General features: G+C 36.4%; 1 protein-coding gene across 1 annotated transcript; it reads right to left on the bottom strand.

Moving 5' to 3' along the window:
* Positions 1 to 297: 297 nt before the first annotated feature.
* Positions 298 to 20,028, bottom strand: LOC128681376 (mucin-2-like). Its single transcript, XM_053765204.2, has 16 exons — positions 19,922 to 20,028; positions 17,982 to 18,157; positions 16,620 to 16,841; positions 14,972 to 16,378; positions 12,791 to 13,312; positions 11,070 to 11,906; positions 10,231 to 10,929; positions 9,255 to 10,091; positions 8,278 to 9,114; positions 7,301 to 8,137; positions 6,324 to 7,160; positions 5,356 to 6,183; positions 4,517 to 5,215; positions 3,540 to 4,376; positions 2,844 to 3,275; positions 298 to 1,370 (listed from the first exon to the last, which is right to left on the bottom strand). The coding sequence occupies exons 2-16, from the start codon at positions 18,153 to 18,155 to the stop codon at positions 1,290 to 1,292; spliced, it is 10,086 nt and encodes a 3,361-aa protein (XP_053621179.1). The 5' UTR covers positions 18,156 to 18,157; positions 19,922 to 20,028; the 3' UTR covers positions 298 to 1,289.
* Positions 20,029 to 21,360: the final 1,332 nt, after the last annotated feature.

Below are 21,360 nucleotides of genomic sequence, written 5' to 3'. Positions count from 1 at the left end.
CCCCGACCTGGCACCCAATGATTTTTATTTATTTCCAAACATTAAAAATAAATTACGTGGTCAACGTTTTTCGAGCCGCGAAGAGGCCGTTGATGCGTTCAAAACACACGTTTTGGACATACCTCAATCAGAATGGAAAAAGTGCTTTGAAAATTGGTTTCATCGTATGCAGAAGTGCATAGATCATCGCGGAGAATACTTCGAGAAACAATAAAACCATATGTAATAATATATGTTTGTTTAATTTTGTTATTCCGGATACATAAATAGCAGCCCTCGTAAGTTAGAGACTTGTGTCATGGGATACTAACTCAACGATACTATATTTTATAACAAATACATATATAGATAAACATCAAGACCCGGGCCAATCAGAAAAAGATCATTTTCCATCATGACCCGACCGGGGATCGAACTCGGGACCTCTCGGTTCAGAGGCAAGCACTTTACCACTGCGCCACCGAGGTCGTCATATAAACGGAAAATATTGTATGTATGTAATAAACAAAATAAATAAATGAATAAAAATAGAATAAAATTAAAATAAAATTAATATGATGTATACAAAAGATAACTGATGTAAGATATATTGATAGTATATAATAGTCAATTGTACTCTAGTATGATCACTGTGCCACAATATACCTTTACAGTGACGGTGCTCCAGGTTCCCAAGATACAGGGTTTGCCTAGTTTGGGAGTCGATGTTTTTATTGACTGTGTACATTTTTTGTCAAATAAACGCAAATTTCAAATAAAAAAAGAAAAATATATATTTTTTTTACAGTTTTCCCGTTACTAAATTCATTATTTACGTTAATTTGTTCTTTCAAACGCCCGCCAACGTCAGTTATCTTTTTTAAACGCACAAAAATTAATTATCCGACATGTCGTCAATAAGGTCGGCTGTCGCCGAGTTAGTTTAACGTAAAATAGGTAGATGTTATTCATTTTTTCTATCCGTTGTTGAAATTTTAACTTTATATATTAATTTATTTATTAATTTATTTATTACGATTGTAATCTGTGTGATCAATTATTGTATAGTAATCACTGCCCGTTATCGTCGTCTTTGTATCTCGCGTTCACATCTAGGTATTTTAAGGTCACAACTGAAAATCATTGCACCCCTCCGGGTAATAGTACCGCTGAGTTGTGTTTGCTGCAACACACTCTGATTTGTATTGTGTGTGTTATTAATATTAAGAACCTGTATGTGTTGTGTATTTTTTATTGTGGCTACAAATAAAGATTTTATCTATTTATCTTGTAATTGTTGGCGGGTGCGATTATTTTAAATAAGTTCCGTATAGAATTCTAATAGCCATAGAATTTGCCGTACATCCTTCTTCAGAGATGGGTACGCATACCTGAAATCAAAGACATAATTCTAATTAGAAAATGAAAGAGATAAGGAGAGAGAGTCCTTCTTATTTGTGTTTCCTCATGCCTGAGGGTCGTGGACATTACGTGAAATGAAACACACACTACACACAATTGGCACAAGTTCGCCATTCCCTTCTCCATTTCACACGCAAGTTAATACGTAACAAACCAGTGTGCTGCTTTGCGATTCCGTAAAATTCGAATCATTGAACACTTGGCAAATCATTTTCACTTCTCCTGATCTTTATATTTATTTTGCATTCTGTCAGTTACTTGCGATGTGATGTGATGTGATGTGAACAATGTTTTCCTTTACCGGAAGCATGTGGTGGTCGATGAAAACTACTATATATGAGTCAGATTGGTATGCAAACTCATGTGGCATGAACATGGGACCTTTCGATCCACAGGCGGGGGTCTTAACCATTACACCAAACACTTCATCAAATTAGACAAATTTTAGAAAAAATACAATATTGCTTTTATTGCTCTCTCGGAGATCTTATAGCATTCAACGCGTGACAAAACACATGTCCGTGCAGGAGGAATCTCCTCATGAGCCAATTCTAAGTGCACAATCAGGTCATGTTTATCATATAATGTACTAGCGGCCCCGGCTTCGCTCGATTAAAACCACGGGTAAAACCATAATAAATTTTTCTCAGAAATCACCCTATATACTCGTAGATAATAAGATGGAATTACTAATTTCCATCAAGATATTAGTGTTTACCGCTGAGCCGTCTACTCATATCTTCAGTTGACGAAATTTTTAATGGGATTATTCGTTATTTCTTTTCATCATCATTTAACTACCGTAAAGGTCAAATTTCAAGAAATCCTGAAACACGGGTTTCATTATTTTTGTTGCATAGCATTTATGCTAAGTTTCAAATAGATCATTAAAAAGATTTCGTTATTTGAATACAAACTTTACCCCCATTTTTACCCCTTTTGGGGTAGAACTTTGAAAATTCCTTTCTTATCTGAGCACTACGTAATAATCTAAAGCTACTGTCCAAATTTCGCGTTTAGGTTGGGCGTTGTAAAAACGCTGTAGTAAAAACGCTTGCTCTTTCATTTAGATAGATAGATTGACATTGAAATGGATGCTATAAGGAAAATTTATATGTACGACAAACAAAATGAGAAATTAAATTTTCCAGGGGCCAAAATCACACGCAATCGAAGTTCATAAATCATCAATTTTCTAAACAAATTTTTTCCAAGGTTTTCAGCAATTTTACAATGAAAAAAATCGATCGACTGATGCATTGAAATGAACTCTTTCTTTCAATTGTGATTTTTCGTAAGTCAAGAAACCGTGTTACATTTTCTAAAAAAAAATAGAGAATATTGGTGAAACGGACTTCGATTTCATAAATACCGAGCCGCAGTTTTGATTACAATACAAACAAATGTCGAAAAGAATCTCAATGAAAGCTTGAAATACTTACACCAGCCGCTGGGTCGAATTCAAATCCAGTTTGACATTGCAATTGTATAGCCATCCCATTCGCACATAGGTAAAATGTATCGCATATTGTTGGGTGTGCTACATAACTTGCTGTTCCTTCTGGACAGATAGGTTCCTGTGTTGTCATTTCATTAGATTCTGTTGTCGATTCTTCAATCACAGTTGTTGTTTCTTCAATCTCTGTTGTTGTTTCTTCAATCGCTGTTGTTGTTTCATCAATCTCTGTTGTTATTTGATCAATCTCTGTTGTTGTTTTGATCGTTGTTGACACTGTAGATGTAATATCAGTTACTTGTGTTGTAATGGATTCAGTTGTAACTATTCTCGAGGTTGATTCTTCGGTAGTGCTTGTTACTACTGTGGTTGTATTGAATCCAAGAGAACAACCTCCATCGGCAACCGTGACACATGTCTGTAAAATACATTGTATGTTTACACCAAATCTTATGCGGATTTTCTCTGTAACGGAGATATTAGGAGCACCCATAATCAGAGAGTAAGAATGACGAGTGTGATAAATATAAACGAATCAGAACAAGATAATATAAAGCGGAAACCCATAGTCTCTGCCTAATCCCATTAAAACAAGACGAAATAACATGTCTATATAAAACGTTTGTCAAAATTTACCAATTATGCTTCACATAGGATTATACAATATACTATTAATACTTACACCAGCATTAGGATCGAATTCGAAACCAGTTTGACAGGACTGCTCTATGGCCATCCCATTCAGGCATAAGTAAAACAAATCACATATTTCTGGATGAGCTACATGACCAACGAAATCTGGAGGACATATAGATGCTACTGTAGTCGCTTCTGTTGTAATCTGTTCTGTTGAAGCTTCTGTTGTTGCCACTTCAACTGTTGTCAGCTGTTCTGTTACTGTCGTTCCTTGGTCAGTAGTTAGAGTACCGTCTGTGGTTGTTTCTTCAACAGTAGTAGGTAATTCTGTTGGAATTGTTATTAAATCTATAGTTGTGGGTAATTCAGTTATATTCTGTTCTGTTTCTGTCGTTTCTTGTTCAGTAGTTAAAGGACTATCGGTGGTTGTATCTACAACAGTAGTAGGTAATTCTGTTGGAATTGTTACTGAATCTATAGTTGTGGGTAATTCAGTTGTTATCTCATCAATAGTTAATTCAGTTGATGTATCAATTTCCGTGGCTGCAGTTGTTGAGAAATCAATTGGAAATTCTGTAGATGTGATCTTTTCAGTAGAAACTTCTACTGTAGTTGTATCTATCACTTCTTCGGTTGTGACCTGGTGAGTAGTCAATTCTTCTGTAGTGCTAACATCATTTGTGACAGGCTGTTCTGTACTCGTTATATCAGAATCAGTTGTGATTCCTGGTGTAGTGTTTTCAATAGTTGTTGGTTCTGTTATTGGAGTCGATAAGATGTCTGTTGTAGATTCCTCTATATGTTCAGTTGTTGCAGCATCTGTGATTGGTTGTGTAGTACTTGATCCAAAAGTGCATCCTCCTTCGGCTATCAGGACACATGTCTAAAACGTAAAAAGTTTTGATGAATTTATTATTTTCCTATATGTTTTATTAAGTTTCCACAAACGCTATTAGTATCTTATGTATTGAAAATTATTCGAAAAATTATGTTCAATAGAAATCTAAACAATGAAATACTTACACCAGCATTAGGATCAAATTCGAAACCAGTTTGACAGGACTGCTCTATGGCCATCCCATTCAGGCATAAGTAAAACAAACCACATCTTTCTGGATGAGCTACATGACCCACGAGATCTGGAGGACATATAGATGCTGCTGTAGTCGCTTCTGTTGTAATCTGTTCTGTTGTTGCCTCTTCAACTGTTGTCAGCTGTTCTGTTACTGTTGTTCCTTGGTCAGTAGTTAGAGTACCGTCTGTGGTTGTTTCTTCAACAGTAGTAGGTAATTCTGTTAGAATTGTTGTTAAATCTATAGTTGTGGGTAATTCAGTTGTTATCTCATCAGTAGTTAATTCAGTTGATGTAACATTTTCCGTGGCTGCAGTTGTTGAGAAATCAATTGGAAATTCTGTAGTTGTGAAGTTTTCAGTAAAAACTTCTACTGTAGTAGTATCTATCACTTCTTCGGTTGAGACCTGGTGAGTAGTCAATTCTTCTGTAATGGTAACATCATTTGTGACAGGCTGTTCTGTATTCGTTATATCAGAACCAGTTGTGATTCCTGGTGTAGTGTTTTCAATAGTTGTTGGTTCTGTTATTGGAGTTGATAAGATGTCTGTTGTAGATTCCTCTATATGTTCAGTTGTTGCAGCATCTGTGATTGGTTGTGTAGTGCTTGATCCAAAAGTGCATCCTCCTTCGGCTATCAGGACACATGTCTAAAACGTAAAAAGTTTTCATGAATTTATTATTTTCCTATATGTTTTATCAATTTTCCACCAACGCTATTACTATCTTATGTATTGAAAATTATTCGAAAAATTATGTTCAATAGAAATCTAAACAATGAAATACTTACACCAGCATTAGGATCGAATTCGAAACCAGTTTGACAGGACTGCTCTATGGCCATCCCATTCAGGCATAAGTAAAACAAATCACATATTTCTGGATGAGCTACATGACCCACGAAATCTGGAGGACATATAGATGCTGCTGTTGTAGCTTCTGTTGTAATCTGTTCTGTTGAAGCTTCTGTTGTTGCCACTTCAACTGTTGTCAGCTGTTCTATTACTGTCGTTCCTTGGTCAGTAGTTAGAGTACCGTCTGTGGTTGTTTCTTCAACAGTAGTAGGTAATTCTGTTGGAATTATTGTTAAATCTATAGTTGTAGGTAATTCAGTTATAATCTGTTCTGTTTCTGTCGTTTCTTGTAAAGGACTATCGGTGGTTGTATCTACAACAGAAGTAGGTAATTCTGTTGGAATTGTTACTGAATCTATAGTTGTGGGTAATTCAGTTGTTATCTCATCAGTAGTCAATTCAGTTGATGTAACAATTTCCGTGGCTGCAGTTGTTGAGAAATCAATTGGAAATTCTGTAGTTGTGAACTTTTCAGTCGAAACTTCTACTGTAGTTGTATCTATCACTTCTTCGGTTGTGACCTGGTGAGTAGGCAATTCTTCTGTAGTGCCAACATCATTTGTGACAGGCTGTTCTGTACTCGTTATATCAGAACCAGTTGTGATTCCTGGTGTAGTGTTTTCAATAGTTGTTGGTTCTGTTATTGGAGTCGATAAAATGTCTGTTGTAGATTCCTCTATATGTTCAGTTGTTGCAGCATCTGTGATTGGTTGTGTAGTGCTTGATCCAAAAGTGCATCCTCCTTCGGCTATCAGGACACATGTCTAAAACGTAAAAAGTTTTGATGAATTTATTATTTTCCCATATGTTTTATCAAGTTTCCACCAACGCTATTAGTATCTTATGTATTGAAAATTATTCGAAAAATTATGTTCAATAGAAATCTAAACAATGAAATACTTACACCAGCATTAGGATCGAATTCGAAACCAGTTTGACAGGACTGCTCTATGGCCATCCCATTCAGGCATAAGTAAAACAAATCACATATTTCTGGATGAGCTACATGACCCACGAAATCTGGAGGACATATAGATGCTGCTGTTGTAGCTTCTGTTGTAATCTGTTCTGTTGAAGCTTCTGTTGTTGCCACTTCAACTGTTGTCAGCTGTTCTGTTACTGTCGTTACTTGGTCAGTAGTTAGAGTACCGTCTGTGGTTGTTTCTTCAACAATAGTAGGTAATTCTGTAGGAATTGTTATTAAATCCATAGTTGTGGGTAATTCAGTTATAATCTGTTCTGTTTCTGTCGTTTCTTGTTCAGTAGTTAAAGGACTATCGGTGGTTGTATCTACAATAGTAGTAGGTAATTCTGTTGGAATTGTTACTGAATCTGTAGTTGTGGGTAATTCAGTTGTTATCTCATCAGTAGAAAATTCAGTTGATGTCACAATTTCCGTGGCTGCAGTTGTTGAGAAATCAATTGGAAATTCTGTAGTTGTGAACTTTTCAGTAGAAACTTCTACTGTAGTTGTATCTATCACTTCTTCGGTTGAAACTTGGTGAGTAGTCAATTCTTCTGTAGTGCTAATATCATTTGTAATAGGCTGTTCTGTACTCGTTATATCAGAACCAGTTGTGATTCCTGGTGTAGTGTTTTCAATAGTTGTTGGTTCTGTTATTGGAGTCGATAAGATTTCTGTTGTAGATTCCTCTATATGTTCAGTGGTTGCAGCATCGGTGATTGGTTGTGTAGTGCTTGATCCAAAAGTGCATCCTCCTTCGGCTATCAGGACACATGTCTAAAACGTAAAAAGTTTTCATGTTTTTATTATTTTCCTATATGTTTTATCAAGTTTCCACCAACGCTATTAGTATCTTATGTATTGAAAATTATTCGAAAAATTATGTTCAATAGAAATCTAAACAATGAAATACTTACACCAGCATTAGGATCGAATTCGAAACCAGTTTGACAGGACTGCTCTATGGCCATCCCATTCAGGCATAAGTAAAACAAATCACATATTTCTGGATGAGCTACATGACCCACGAAATCTGGAGGACATATAGATGCTGCTGTTGTAGCTTCTGTTGTAATCTGTTCTGTTGAAGCTTCTGTTGTTGCCACTTCAACTGTTGTCAGCTGTTCTGTTACTATCGTTACTTGGTCAGTAGTTAGAGTACCGTCTGTGGTTGTTTCTTCAACAATAGTAGGTAATTCTGTAGGAATTGTTATTAAATCCATAGTTGTGGGTAATTCAGTTATAATCTGTTCTGTTTCTGTCGTTTCTTGTTCAGTAGTTAAAGGACTATCGGTGGTTGTATCTACAATAGTAGTAGGTAATTCTGTTGGAATTGTTACTGAATCTATAGTTGTGGGTAATTCAGTTGTTATCTCATCAGTAGTAAATTCAGTTGATGTAACAATTTCCGTGGCTGCAGTTGTTGAGAAATCAATTGGAAATTCTGTAGTTGTGAACTTTTCAGTAGAAACTTCTACTGTAGTTGTATCTATCACTTCTTCGGTTGAAACTTGGTGAGTAGGCAATTCTTCTGTAGTGCCAACATCATTTGTGACAGGCTGTTCTGTACTCGTTATATCAGAACCAGTTGTGATTCCTGGTGTAGTGTTTTCAATAGTTGTTGGTTCTGTTATTGGAGTCGATAAGATGTCTGTTGTAGATTCCTCTATATGTTCAGTTGTTGCAGCATCTGTGATTGGTTGTGTAGTGCTTGATCCAAAAGTGCATCCTCCTTCGGCTATCAGGACACATGTCTAAAACGTAAAAAGTTTTTATTAATTTATTATTTTCCCATATGTTTTATCAAGTTTCCACCAACGCTATTAGTATCTTATGTATTGAAAATTATTCGAAAAATTATGTTCAATAGAAATCTAAACAATGAAATACTTACACCAGCATTAGGATCGAATTCGAAACCAGTTTGACAGGACTGCTCTATGGCCATCCCATTCAGGCATAAGTAAAACAAATCACATATTTCTGGATGAGCTACATGACCCACGAAATCTGGAGGACATATAGATGCTGCTGTTGTAGCTTCTGTTGTAATCTGTTCTGTTGAAGCTTCTGTTGTTGCCACTTCAACTGTTGTCAGCTGTTCTGTTACTGTCGTTACTTGGTCAGTAGTTAGAGTACCGTCTGTGGTTGTTTCTTCAACAATAGTAGGTAATTCTGTAGGAATTGTTATTAAATCCATAGTTGTGGGTAATTCAGTTATAATCTGTTCTGTTTCTGTCGTTTCTTGTTCAGTAGTTAAAGGACTATCGGTGGTTGTATCTACAATAGTAGTAGGTAATTCTGTTGGAATTGTTACTGAATCTATAGTTGTGGGTAATTCAGTTGTTATCTCATCAGTAGTAAATTCAGTTGATGTAACAATTTCCGTGGCTGCAGTTGTTGAGAAATCAATTGGAAATTCTGTAGTTATGAACTTTTCAGTAGAAACTTCTACTGTAGTTGTATCTATCACTTCTTCGGTTGAAACTTGGTGAGTAGTCAATTCTTCTGTAGTGCTAATATCATTTGTAATAGGCTGTTCTGTACTCGTTATATCAGAACCAGTTGTGATTCCTGGTGTAGTGTTTTCAATAGTTGTTGGTTCTGTTATTGGAGTCGATAAGATTTCTGTTGTAGATTCCTCTATATGTTCAGTTGTTGCAGCATCGGTGATTGGTTGTGTAGTGCTTGATCCAAAAGTGCATCCTCCTTCGGCTATCAGGACACATGTCTAAAACGTAAAAAGTTTTCATGTTTTTATTATTTTCCTATATGTTTTATCAAGTTTCCACCAACGCTATTAGTATCTTATGTATTGAAAATTATTCGAAAAATTATGTTCAATAGAAATCTAAACAATGAAATACTTACACCAGCATTAGGATCGAATTCGAAACCAGTTTGACAGGACTGCTCTATGGCCATCCCATTCAGGCATAAGTAAAACAAATCACATATTTCTGGATGAGCTACATGACCCACGAAATCTGGAGGACATATAGAAGCTGCTGTTGTAGCTTCTGTTGTAATCTGTTCTGTTGAAGCTTCTGTTGTTGCCACTTCAACTGTTGTCAGCTGTTCTGTTACTGTCGTTCCTTGGTCAGTAGTTAGAGTACCGTCTGTGGTTGTTTCTTCAACAGTAGTAGGTAATTCTGTTGGAATTGTTGTTAAATCTATAGTTGTGGGTAATTCAGTTATAATCTGTTCTGTTTCTGTCGTTTCTTGTTCAGTAGTTAAAGGACTATCGGTGGTTGTATCTACAACAGTAGTAGGTAATTCTGTTGGAATTGTTACTGAATCTTTAGTTGTGGGTAATTCAGTTGTTATCTCATCAGTACTTAATTCAGTTGATGTAACAATTTCCGTGGCTGCAGTTGTTGAGAAATCAATTGGAAATTCTGTAGTTGTGAACTTTTCAGTAGAAACTCCTACTGTAGTTGTATCTATCACTTCTTCGGTTGTGACCTGGTGAGTAGTCAATTCTTCTGTAGTGCTAACATCATTTGTGACAGGCTGTTCTGTACTCGTTATATCAGAACCAGTTGTGATTCCTGGTGTAGTGTTTTCAATAGTTGTTGGTTCTGTTATTGGAGTCGATAAGATGTCTGTTGTAGATTCCTCTATATGTTCAGTTGTTGCAGCATCTGTGATTGGTTGTGTAGTGCTTGATCCAAAAGTGCATCCTCCTTCGGCTATCAGGACACATGTCTAAAACGTAAAAAGTTTTCATGAATTTATATTTTCCTATATGTTTTATCAAGTTTCCACCAACGCTATTAGTATCTTATGTATTGAAAATTATTCGAAAAATTATGTTCAATAGAAATCTAAACAATGAAATACTTACACCAGCATTAGGATCGAATTCGAAACCAGTTTGACAAGACTGCTCTATGGCCATCCCATTCAGGCATAAGTAAAACAAATCACATATTTCTGGATGAGCTACATGACCCACGAGATCTGGAGGACATATAGATGCTGCTGTAGTCGCTTCTGTTGTAATCTGTTCTGTTGTTGCCACTTCAACTGTTGTCAGCTGTTCTGTTACTGTTGTTCCTTGGTCAGTAGTTAGAGTACCGTCTGTGGTTGTTTCTTCAACAGTAGTAGGTAATTCTGTTGGAATTGTTGTTAAATCTATAGTTGTGGGTAATTCAGTTGTTATCTCATCAGTAGTTAATTCAGTTGATGTAACATTTTCCGTGGCTGCAGTTGTTGAGAAATCAATTGGAAATTCTGTAGTTGTGAAGTTTTCAGTAAAAACTTCTACTGTAGTAGTATCTATCACTTCTTCGGTTGAGACCTGGTGAGTAGTCAATTCTTCTGTAGTGGTAACATCATTTGTGACAGGCTGTTCTGTATTCGTTATATCAGAACCAGTTGTGATTCCTGGTGTAGTGTTTTCAATAGTTGTTGGTTCTGTTATTGGAGTTGATAAGATGTCTGTTGTAGATTCCTCTATATGTTCAGTTGTTGCAGCATCTGTGATTGGTTGTGTAGTGCTTGATCCAAAAGAGCATCCTCCTTCGGCTATCAGGACACATGTCTAAAACGTAAAAAGTTTTGATGAATTTATTATTTTCCTATATGTTTTATCAAGTTTCCACCAACGCTATTAGTATCTTATGTATTGAAAATTATTCGAAAAATTATGTTCAATAGAAATCTAAACAATGAAATACTTACACCAGCATTAGGATCGAATTGGAAACCAGTTTGACAGGACTGCTCTATGGCCATCCCATTCAGGCAGAAGTAAAACAAATCACATCTTTCTGAATGAGCTACATGACCCACGAAATCTGGAGGACATATAGATGCTGCTGTTGTAGCTTCTTTTGTAATCTGTTCTGTTGAAGCTTCTGTTGTTGCCACTTCAACTGTTGTCAGCTGTTCTGTTACTGTCGTTCCTTGGTCAGTAGTTAGAGTACCGTCTGTGGTTGTTTCTTCAACAGTAGTAGGTAATTCTGTTGGAATTGTTGTTAAATCTATAGTTGTGGGTAATTCAGTTATAATCTGTTCTGTTTCTGTCGTTTCTTGTTCAGTAGTTAAAGGACTATCGGTGGTTGTATCTACAACAGTAGTAGGTAATTCTATTGGAATTGTTACTGAATCTTTAGTTGTGGGTAATTCAGTTCTTATCTCATCAGTACTTAATTCAGTTGATGTAACAATTTCCGTGGCTGCAGTTGTTGAGAAATCAATTGGAAATTCTGTAGTTGTGAACTTTTCAGTAGAAACTTCTACTGTAGTTGTATCTATCACTTCTTCGGTTGAGACTTGGTGAGTAGTCAATTCTTCTGTAGTGCTAATATCATTTGTAACAGGCTGTTCTGTACTCGTTATATCAGAACCAGTTGTGATTCCTGGTGTAGTGTTTTCAATAGTTGTTGGTTCTGTTATTGGAGTCGATAAGATGTTTGTTGTAGATTCCTCTATATGTTCAGTTGTTGCAGCATCTGTGATTGGTTGTGTAGTGCTTGATCTGAGAGTGCAGCCTCCTTCGGAGATCAGGACACACGTCTGTAAATATGCGATTTTTTTTAAATCTATTATATACTTAAACCCTCCTAAGAACTTTAACAAATTATTATTTACAGAAATTATTTTTTGGATCATGGCTTACGTTACCCTAATAAGTTTTCCTGTAATCTTTGTTAAATAAGTAATATCGCTACAATAATTTGTATATTATGATTTAAAAAATATTAGTTTACAAATTTATTTGATAATCTTTTAACGATGTCAATCACTTTTCCTGATTGTGTACAATATAAAAGTTCCACAACAAAAAGTTGCGTCTCTTTCCTGTTTCCATGTAATGTTCTATGTAAGTAACTTTATTGATTTACTGATTGATTACTCTTCTTGTTTGCTCCCCACTTACTGTGGCTATGGCTGAAAATCAACGCGTTGCTCCCCGAGGAGCAACATCATCGTTGAGCCATGACCTTTTTGTATTGCTGCAGCACACATACTCACTTCTTATGTGTGATTGTTGTTTACCCGTTTATTGTGTCAGTTATTTTTTTGTATTAACATTGATGTATGTGTGTGTACTGTGGCTACAAATAAAGTTTTTATCTATCTATCTATCTATCATAAAAAACTACCAAATCCATGAAAAGTAAAGATCTGGAAGGTATCATTCCATGGGATAAATCATATGCGTGTGGTCTGAGGGCGCACTTCTTGAAATGCTATGAAATTATGTTTGCGATTTAGTGAACATTTCAAAGGAATTGTGAAAGTTAAATCCACCGTAGCTATGACTAAAATTCCCAAATACAGATGCAGATTCAGGCAGATGGCTCTTGTAAAATCACAGCCGAATGTTCAAAATGTTATTGTTATTATTTTACATAACAGGCGGAGATGAGAAAGAAACTAACAATGATAATACTTACACTAACTACAGGATCAAATTCAAAGCCAGCTTGACAAGTTTGCTGTATACCCTGGCCATTTATACACAAGTAAAACAAATCACAAAACTCTGGGTGTGGTACATGGCCCATAAAATCTGGAGGACATATTGAAGACGCTGTTCCTTCAGTTGAAATTTCAGTTGTCGCTACTTCTGTTGTTATCACTTCAACCGTCGTTGGTTCTGTAGTGTCAATTTCTGTTGTTGCTTCTTCTGTTGGATAAGTTTCTGTAGTTATATCATTTATTGTTGTTGGCAATTCTGTAGTGCTTGTTACATCTGTTGTTAAACCTCCTGTGTTTTCTTCAGTTGGCACAGTTATAGGTGTAGATAAGTCTTTAGTAATATAGTCAGTAGCTACATCATCTGTAGTTGAATCTTTAATTGTTGTTAGCGTTGTTGTGGTAAATTCTTCTTTGACGCCGTCAGTTGCAGGTATATCTTTTGTTGTTTGTGTTGTGAAACCAAGAGTACAGCCACCATCAGATATTGGTACACAAGTCTGAAAAACAAACATTCTTTTAGGCTAATATTATGAGATTTTTTATGGACTTTTTAAACGTAATGACCGATGCAAGCCATGATTACACGCAATAGTGTAATCATGGCTTGCATCGGTCGTCAGAGAGATCTCATTGCATTCAATGTGTGACAGAAATCATGTTCATGCTGTTAGCCCTTGAGGAGTTCCCTCGTCTGGAGCGGTTCCTGGGTACACCATAATAATATGTTGTCCTGTCGTCCAAACTAAATGTGTGTACATAATTTCAGCTCTATCGGTTGAAGATATACACTTCACAATTGAGTCGTTCCGCCCGAGACATTAGGACATAGTTACATTACAAGTTAAACAAAGGCTTGTAAAGTTAACAATTTTCAAATAGACTGATCTGAGCCTTTATTTTACTGTCATAGAGTTTTGGAAGTAAACAACCCCTTTTTTTTTTCTCTATTTTAATATATGATTTTTTAACCCCCGACGCAAAAAGAGGGGTGTTGTAAGTTTTACCGCTAAGTGTGTCTATCTGTCTGTGTACCTGGCACCGTAGCTCAACAACGGGTGAACATATTTCGATATGTTTTTTTTTATTTGAGTTCTTAGATATGTTTGATCAAAATCGGTTCAGCTGTTCAAAAGTTGCAGCGAAATGAATATTTGACTACCTGCCACTAAATGGGGTTAAGTAGTTGTAAAAGTCATATCATATACCTTTAGGCAACTTAAATAAAATCTGACACCAATGTTAGCAATAACACACTCGATATGATGATGATATTATATTCACGATATAAATTGATTCATACTCATTTATGAAGTTTTGGTACAATGCGTGCATCTTGTTCATAATTAATGTCTAAGTAGCTACATATAAGTATGTTTGATTGTTGTAATATAGTCGTAATTCCTCATGGCTGTGGGTCGTGGCTATTACGAGAGGAATGAAACACACACAACAACTTTATTGGCACTATTAATGGAGTGGTTTGCCATTACCTTCCCCATTTCACACACAAATTAATAATTAACAAGTGTGCAGGTTTCCTCACGATGTTTTCCTTCACCGGACACTTCACAAACTACTATACATGAGTCAGATTGGTATATAAACTCATGTGGCACGAGTAGGATTCGAACCTGGGACCTTTCAATCCACAGGCGGGCGTCCTAACTATTACACCGCCACCGCTTCCTATCCTTATCCTTGTAAGTGGCATATCGTATATACCTTTTAAATTTCATCAAAATCGGACCAACGGTTCGAAAGTTATCGCGTTACAAACAAACAAACATATATACATAGATACAAAAAATGTACTTTTGCCCCAAGTAGAATGTTAGATCTCGCTCGATTCTCAATTGCTCAATTAGTAGGATTATTTCATTTTACATGCCAGGAGCCCAATCCAGTATTCGAATTTAACAATAGCAATCCAGCTGGCATCCCCATACCAAACTGGAAAGGTCCACTCCCCCTATATCCTGACGACAATGATCAAACAAGAAAACGCACACAAAGCGACAGGATCTAAAAATTGTCGAACGCTGAATAAACCTATATTCACTGACCACCGCTTCAGTATTTTTGATAGCAATAAACAAAGATACTTTGTTTATTGCTATCAAAATATGTATCTATGTACTGATAGAGGTATTACTTACATTGGCGCTGGTATCAAATTCAAATCCAGTCTGGCAGAATAGCTGGACTGCTACTGCGTTAGAACATAAATAAAAAGAGTCACAGATCTTCGGATGTGGCACATAACCTACAAAACTTGGTGGACAAGTAAATTGTTCATTAACAATTTCTGTTGTTGTAGAATCGTCGTCATTTTCTGTTTTATCTTTCTCTGTTGTTGGAGCGATTGTTGTAACATCAATAACGTTTTCCACTGAAGGTTCGTTTATATCATCTGTGACACCATTAGTTGTAGTTGAATCGTGAGTGTAAGATTCACTGGTTAGCTCATTGGTTGTCCATATTGATTCGTCCGTTACTGATTCAGTTCTTGTAATTTCTGTTGCTAGATCATCAGTTGATGTGATATCTGTTATAGGCCCAAGTGTTCCTGGCCCATCTGTTCCTGGTCCATCAGTCACTAGACTGTTTGTCACTGGTCCATCTGTAGTTATCCAATCTGTTGCTGGTCCATCAGTCACTGGACTGTTTGTCACTGGTCCATCTGTATTAATCCAATCTGTTGATGGTTCATCAGTCACTGGACTGTTTGTCACTGATCCATCTGTTGCTGGTCTATCAGCCACTGGACTGTTTGTCACTGGTCCATCTGTAGTTAACCAATCTGTTGCTGGTCCATCAGTCACTGGACCATTTATTGTTGATCCATCTGTAGTAATCCAATCTGTTGCTGGTCCATTAGTCACTGGACTGTTTGTCACTGGTCCATCTGTAGTTAACCAATCTGTTGCTGGTCCATCAGTCACTGGACCATTTGTTGTTGGTCCATCTATAGTATTCCAATCTATTGCTGGTCCATCAGTCACTGGACTGTTTGTCACTGGTCCATCTATAGTAATCCAATCTGTTGCTGGTCCATCAGTCACTGGACTATTCGTCACTGCTCCATCTATAGTAATCCAATCAGTTCCTGGTCCATCAGTCACTGAACTGTTTGTAACTGATCCATCTGTTGCTGGTCCATCAGTCACTGGACTGTTTGTCACCGGTCCATCTGTAGTTATCCAATCTGTTGCTGGTCCATCTGTCACAGGACTATTTGTCACTGATCCATCTGTACTTGCTTCAGTAATTGTTTCAACGGTTGTTTTATCTGTTACTTCAGTAATCGGTTCATCAGTATTAGGTTCATTTGTTACGTCCATTGTTAGATTTTTCTTTGTTGTTATAGTTTTATCAGTAACTTCAATTGTTGTCTGTTCTTTATCAGTTGTTGTGGTTTGGTCAGTGACTACTGTTGTTTGATCAATAATGTCTGTTGTCACTTGTTGTTCCGTAGCTATTGAGTTTTCTGTTGTTGTAAGTTCGTCTGGAGTTGTTACTTCAATAGTTTGAGTACAATTCGTTGCGTAAGGCCAGTCACAGACCTGGAAATACAAAGATTCACGTCATAAAATCTTACAGGGTAGACAGAGCCAGGAGTTGCGAGACTTGATATATGTTTAGTTTTATGACGTATAACTATGTGATAAAATTTATCAGTAGTGGAGAAATTTAACGTTTTTTTTTGTCTCCTCTATATCATGTGACTCCTTCGAAACGAAGCGTATTTGTATTATTATTTTCTTAGCCAATTTTAACTGCGTAAAGTAAATAGATCTGCATTACCTGTAATACTGAATTGAAATACAGTCCATCACTGCAAGACCTCTCAAGTTTGTCTCCAAAATTGCAATAATAAAATTTACTACAATCATATTCGTGTGGCAGCAATTTGTGCACAGTTAAATCTGCCGGACAACCGTTGGGCAAAATTGAGACTACACTATCTATGGTCGAGTTTTCCGTTGTCTTTGACTGGCAGTCAACTCGTGCTGGCCAGTTGCAAACCTGAAAAAGAAAATGAATGTAGCGTATATAGCGAAACAAAAGATGTTTATTTAAAACTAGAGATCGAGATATCCCTTTCATTGGCATAATGTGTTTTGTCCTAAAATTGATTGGCATAATGAAATTGGCATAATTTATTTAGCTTAATATTAATTAGACCGAATTTGGTTTTAGCATAATATGTGTAGGTTTAGGTGCGGCGGGGGTGGCCCTTGGGCCACCCGTAAGCCGCTTTATAATCTCCTTACATAAATATGCTTATTGCATTTATGCTAAAAATTGTATGCTAAAAACTGTTGTGCTTATTAGTATTATGCGAAATTATAATTAGTAGTAATTACAATATGCTAACTTATTTTATGCTTAAAACTTTTATGCTTCTTGACAGTGAACCATCCGTCGATCCGTAATAATAAAAAATGTAGCCTGTCACTACAAAAGGTTTCGTCTAGCCGCGTGTCAAATTTCATCAAAATATACATGGCCCAGTAGTTTTTGAGTTTATACATTACAAACAAAAAAATAATTATACTTTTAGCTATCATTGCTAAATTTTCCTTGTTTTTACATCTACTTTTTTATCTAGCTGTCAGGTCCCACTGCTGGGCAAAAGCCTCCCCTTATTGTTTCCAATCACTTCTATACTCCTTGCCAACCCTCATCGAAGGCCGACAGTTCGTCGGACCATCGCATCTTCTAAACAAGTACACAAAACAAGTACATTATCCAATATTGCTATAGGCTATATTTTATCTAAAAATTCCCACGGGAGTGAAGCCGCGGGCGACATCTAGTATTTATTTAAAATTGAATAAATGAATGATAAATCTGGCTTGAGAATCGTAGATTTTATTTATTACAAACAGAAAAAAAATGGTTGCCTGTAAAGTCGGTTTTACGGGCGAAGATTTTACGTGACAACGTCTTTTTACGCGCGCGGCAGACCGATCATAGTTGAGTGGGAGAGAGACGCAAGGCATTCGGCGGGCCTCTCTCTCGTTCGGTGACTCATCGTAACGTTACCGGGCGTTACACTTTTTCATAAGTGACTCCCAGCCGCAACCTAATTTAAGACGTTGTCACGTCAAAATATATAACAAGCGGTGTCCTTCTAAATCTATATTTGAGAACGATTTCCACCTGTAAAACTGGATCGAAATACAGTCCATTCCCGCACGCATTCAGAATCTTCTCTCCGAAGTTGCATACATAGTATTTGTCGCATTCACTCTCGTGGGGTAGCAACTGTCCTGGCGTGCACGTGAGCGGGATAGCTGTTGTTGTCGCTAAGACGCTTAATATGATGATTAACATGTCTGGAATAAATACATCGTATCAATATATTCAATGAGATAGAAGAACCACCGCATAAAAATTAGCTAACAAATAAAAATAATCGCATCAAAATCGGTTCACCCGTTGATGAGCTACGGTGCCACGTACATAGACAGACAGACACACTTAGCGGTCAAACTTATAACACCCCTCGTTTCCCTCTTTTTGCGTCGGGGGTTAAAAACCGACCGGCACGAAGAGTTCCGTGCAATTTTTTAAAATGGCAGAACAAAATCACGTTCGTATGGGCATACATTAATATTTATTTTATTACTAGCCGATGCCTGCGACTTCGTTCGCGTGGCCAAACAATTTTTGGCAAGGAGTCAAAATATTAGAGAAATTTAACTGTACAGACAAAGCGTAATCGGATATCTATACAGAAGATGCTCATACGATTGAAATATATATTTCCTATAGTTTAGGTGGAACATTATGACTCTTGTTCAGGTGTTCCAGATCTTCGATTTTTATACCTCAACAGAAAATGCTCATCAGGCTAAATAACTTTTATTAAGGCGTCATTTCAATATTTCCTTTAATTTAGCTGTACCATCATTGTTCTCCATCAGATGTTCCAGTTTTCAAAATCATTTATACCCTATATGTTGCCCAGGCTTAATAGCTATATAACAAAAAAGTTTCATTCAAATCCGTCCAGTAGTTAAGAAAGATTAGCGTGTACAAACAGATTTTTTTTCAAATTCTTACTCTGCTACTATGTCTTTCCTCTATCGCCTAATTTTGTTTTTATGTAAATTTTGTCCTTTTGTCAAGATTTTGTCGTAAAAAACATTTGATCGTAAAAAACATTTTGTCGTAATGATATTGATTTACAAATTTACATTATTACGACAAAATGTTATCATGATCTGTTTAACAACTAATTAATGACGCGATATACTACTGTTTGATATTAAGATATCCAATATCTTTGGATCGACAAACGTGGTTTATGTCCAGTTCGGTATTTAGGAGATAAACGCTATTTATTACATGTAAATTCGTCCTCTTAATTTTTAATATATGTATAAGACCTATATTTGTTAATTGACGTCCTTGGAGAAAAGGCTGCGGTGAAGTTTGTTGCGCCGCTTCTTCTTCACCTGCGCTTTGGATGCCGGCAGTAGACTTAGTTTAAGTATTTTTTTTTACGTCAATAAGTGATGTATATCATCATAAATTGAATAAGGAATTTTGAATTTGAATTTAGATATACGGAACAAGTTTATTTAATTAAATCGTCGATATTAAAATGCTTTAAAACTTTAAAAGACCGGAGTATTGAAGTTGCAACCGCGAAAAATGGCGGTAACTTTAACAAAATAAATAAATGTTCACATGAAGAAAACATTTTTTAACAAATCAAATGCTTCTAAGTACTTATTATACATAAATGTGAAGGTTTGTGAGGATCTTTGTATATATGTACATACGTACGTTTGATACTCTTTCACACAAAATCACAAATCGATTCACCCGTTGATGAGCTACGGTACACGTACACAGACAGACACACTTAGCGGTCAAAACTTATAACACGTTTTGCTTCGGGGGTTAAAAACAAAGTCGCTTCCCGCTGTCTGTCCCTATGTATGCTTAGATCTATAAAACAGCGCAACGGATTTTGATGCGAATTTTTTCTGTAAGCGTGATTCCAATGTAAGATTTAGGCGTATATATTATGGTTACACCCGAGCGAAGCAGGAATGGTCCGCTAGTTTAAAAATAAAAGATATACTCACTTGTCTTATATCACAAACATATTTAAAAACATGCACCTACAAACGTATGTACAACACTAAACTATATCTAAACTGAATTATAATTATCAAAGACTAACTTTTGCCCGAACGACTCCGCCCGCGTTAATATAGTGCGTCCGCACATAACATATCATTGTCAGTACCTCTGGTTCTAAGCAACGTATCGCGATGAAACCTATATCAGATTTTAAGTTAGACCATTCGCTATATAACTGTGGAGACCGCAACCAATTCCATTAAGTGGATTTCGCGTGATGCGCGAACAAACATACAGAAAGAAAAATATCTAAAAAGAAATTCTCGCTTCTGTTAGTACCATAAAAATCCCTCATAATATTTTTTATTAACATCTCCTATGTACAGACAGACATAGCCTATTACAGTTTTGTGATATGTATAGATATAGATAAATGTCGACAAATTCTTAAGAATGAAAGATATGGTTTTGATTTCAATTGCGCGACTCTGTCATAGCCGTTCGCGGTGTGAAGACTATGTACACCATGAGCCATTTTGCCTTATGGATAGATACGGAGTATGGGCCATGAGACCCACTCGGGCCCATTGAGAATTTTTTATCTGTCAAGTGTTACGAATCTCGACGGCCATTAGGTATATACGTACTATTATTATAAAGAGGTAAGCGTTTGTGATTTTGTATGTTTGTGGCGGGTAATCGAAACTACCGAACCGATTCCAAAAGTTCTTTCACCATTAGAAACGTCTTAAGAATGAAAGATTGTCCAAGATTGCTGTAGGCTATATTTTATCTCAAAATTCCCACGGGAACGAAGCCCCGGGCAACATATCGCCCACACCAAAACGCCTATGAGAAGATTATCCAGTTTACAGCCATTTCCCTTGATTGACTTTTACAGTCTGCACGGGGGAAGGAGCAGTTGACACGTTCCATCACCAAAGATTAAACGAAATCAAACGAAATCAATATTTTGTTCACATTATTCCTCGGACTGTAAAACTAGGCTATATCTACCCCGTAAGGACCTTGTCAATTGCCATAAAACATATAAACAGAATTATAGATCAATGTCAGATTTAATAATTCTTACTAAATTCACCATTATAGTCGGGGATCTAAAAGATAAAACAATGCTATCGAATTTATCATTTACGGATTACCTGTAATCCGTTTAATCGTCTTTTAATACAACAATTTGAGAGTTTTGTTGCGTATTTTATTGCAAGATTTGAACGCAATAAATAATTTAAAAGGATTTTTACTAATTAATCCGTAAACCCCCTAGGTTGTCTGCAATCTAAACATCACAAATCGAACTAAAATAGAGTCCGGACCCGTGCTTCACCTAAATTCTCCAAGAACCATGCACGCTGAACTAACTAACGTAGTAATAACTTGCGTTTGATATGTCGCTAACAGAAATAATAAAAATAAAAAA

This window comes from Plodia interpunctella, chromosome 27, assembly GCF_027563975.2.
Source record: "Plodia interpunctella isolate USDA-ARS_2022_Savannah chromosome 27, ilPloInte3.2, whole genome shotgun sequence".
Classification (NCBI taxonomy): Eukaryota; Metazoa; Arthropoda; class Insecta; order Lepidoptera; family Pyralidae; genus Plodia; species Plodia interpunctella.
The sequence above is the reverse complement of the archived record's forward strand: the minus strand, read 5'-3'. Positions and strand labels throughout refer to the sequence as shown.

Excerpts from the sequence above, each read along its gene's own strand:
- LOC128681376 (XM_053765204.2), bottom strand. The coding sequence starts at position 18,155 with ATGTTAATCATCATATTAAGCGTCTTAGCGACAACAACAGCTATCCCG. Across the intron at positions 10,092-10,230 it reads AATTCGATCCTAATGCTGGT|ACATGTGTCCTGATAGCCGA; the intron begins GTAAGTATTTCA and ends TTTACGTTTTAG. Across the intron at positions 9,115-9,254 it reads AATTCGATCCTAATGCTGGT|ACATGTGTCCTGATAGCCGA; the intron begins GTAAGTATTTCA and ends TTTACGTTTTAG.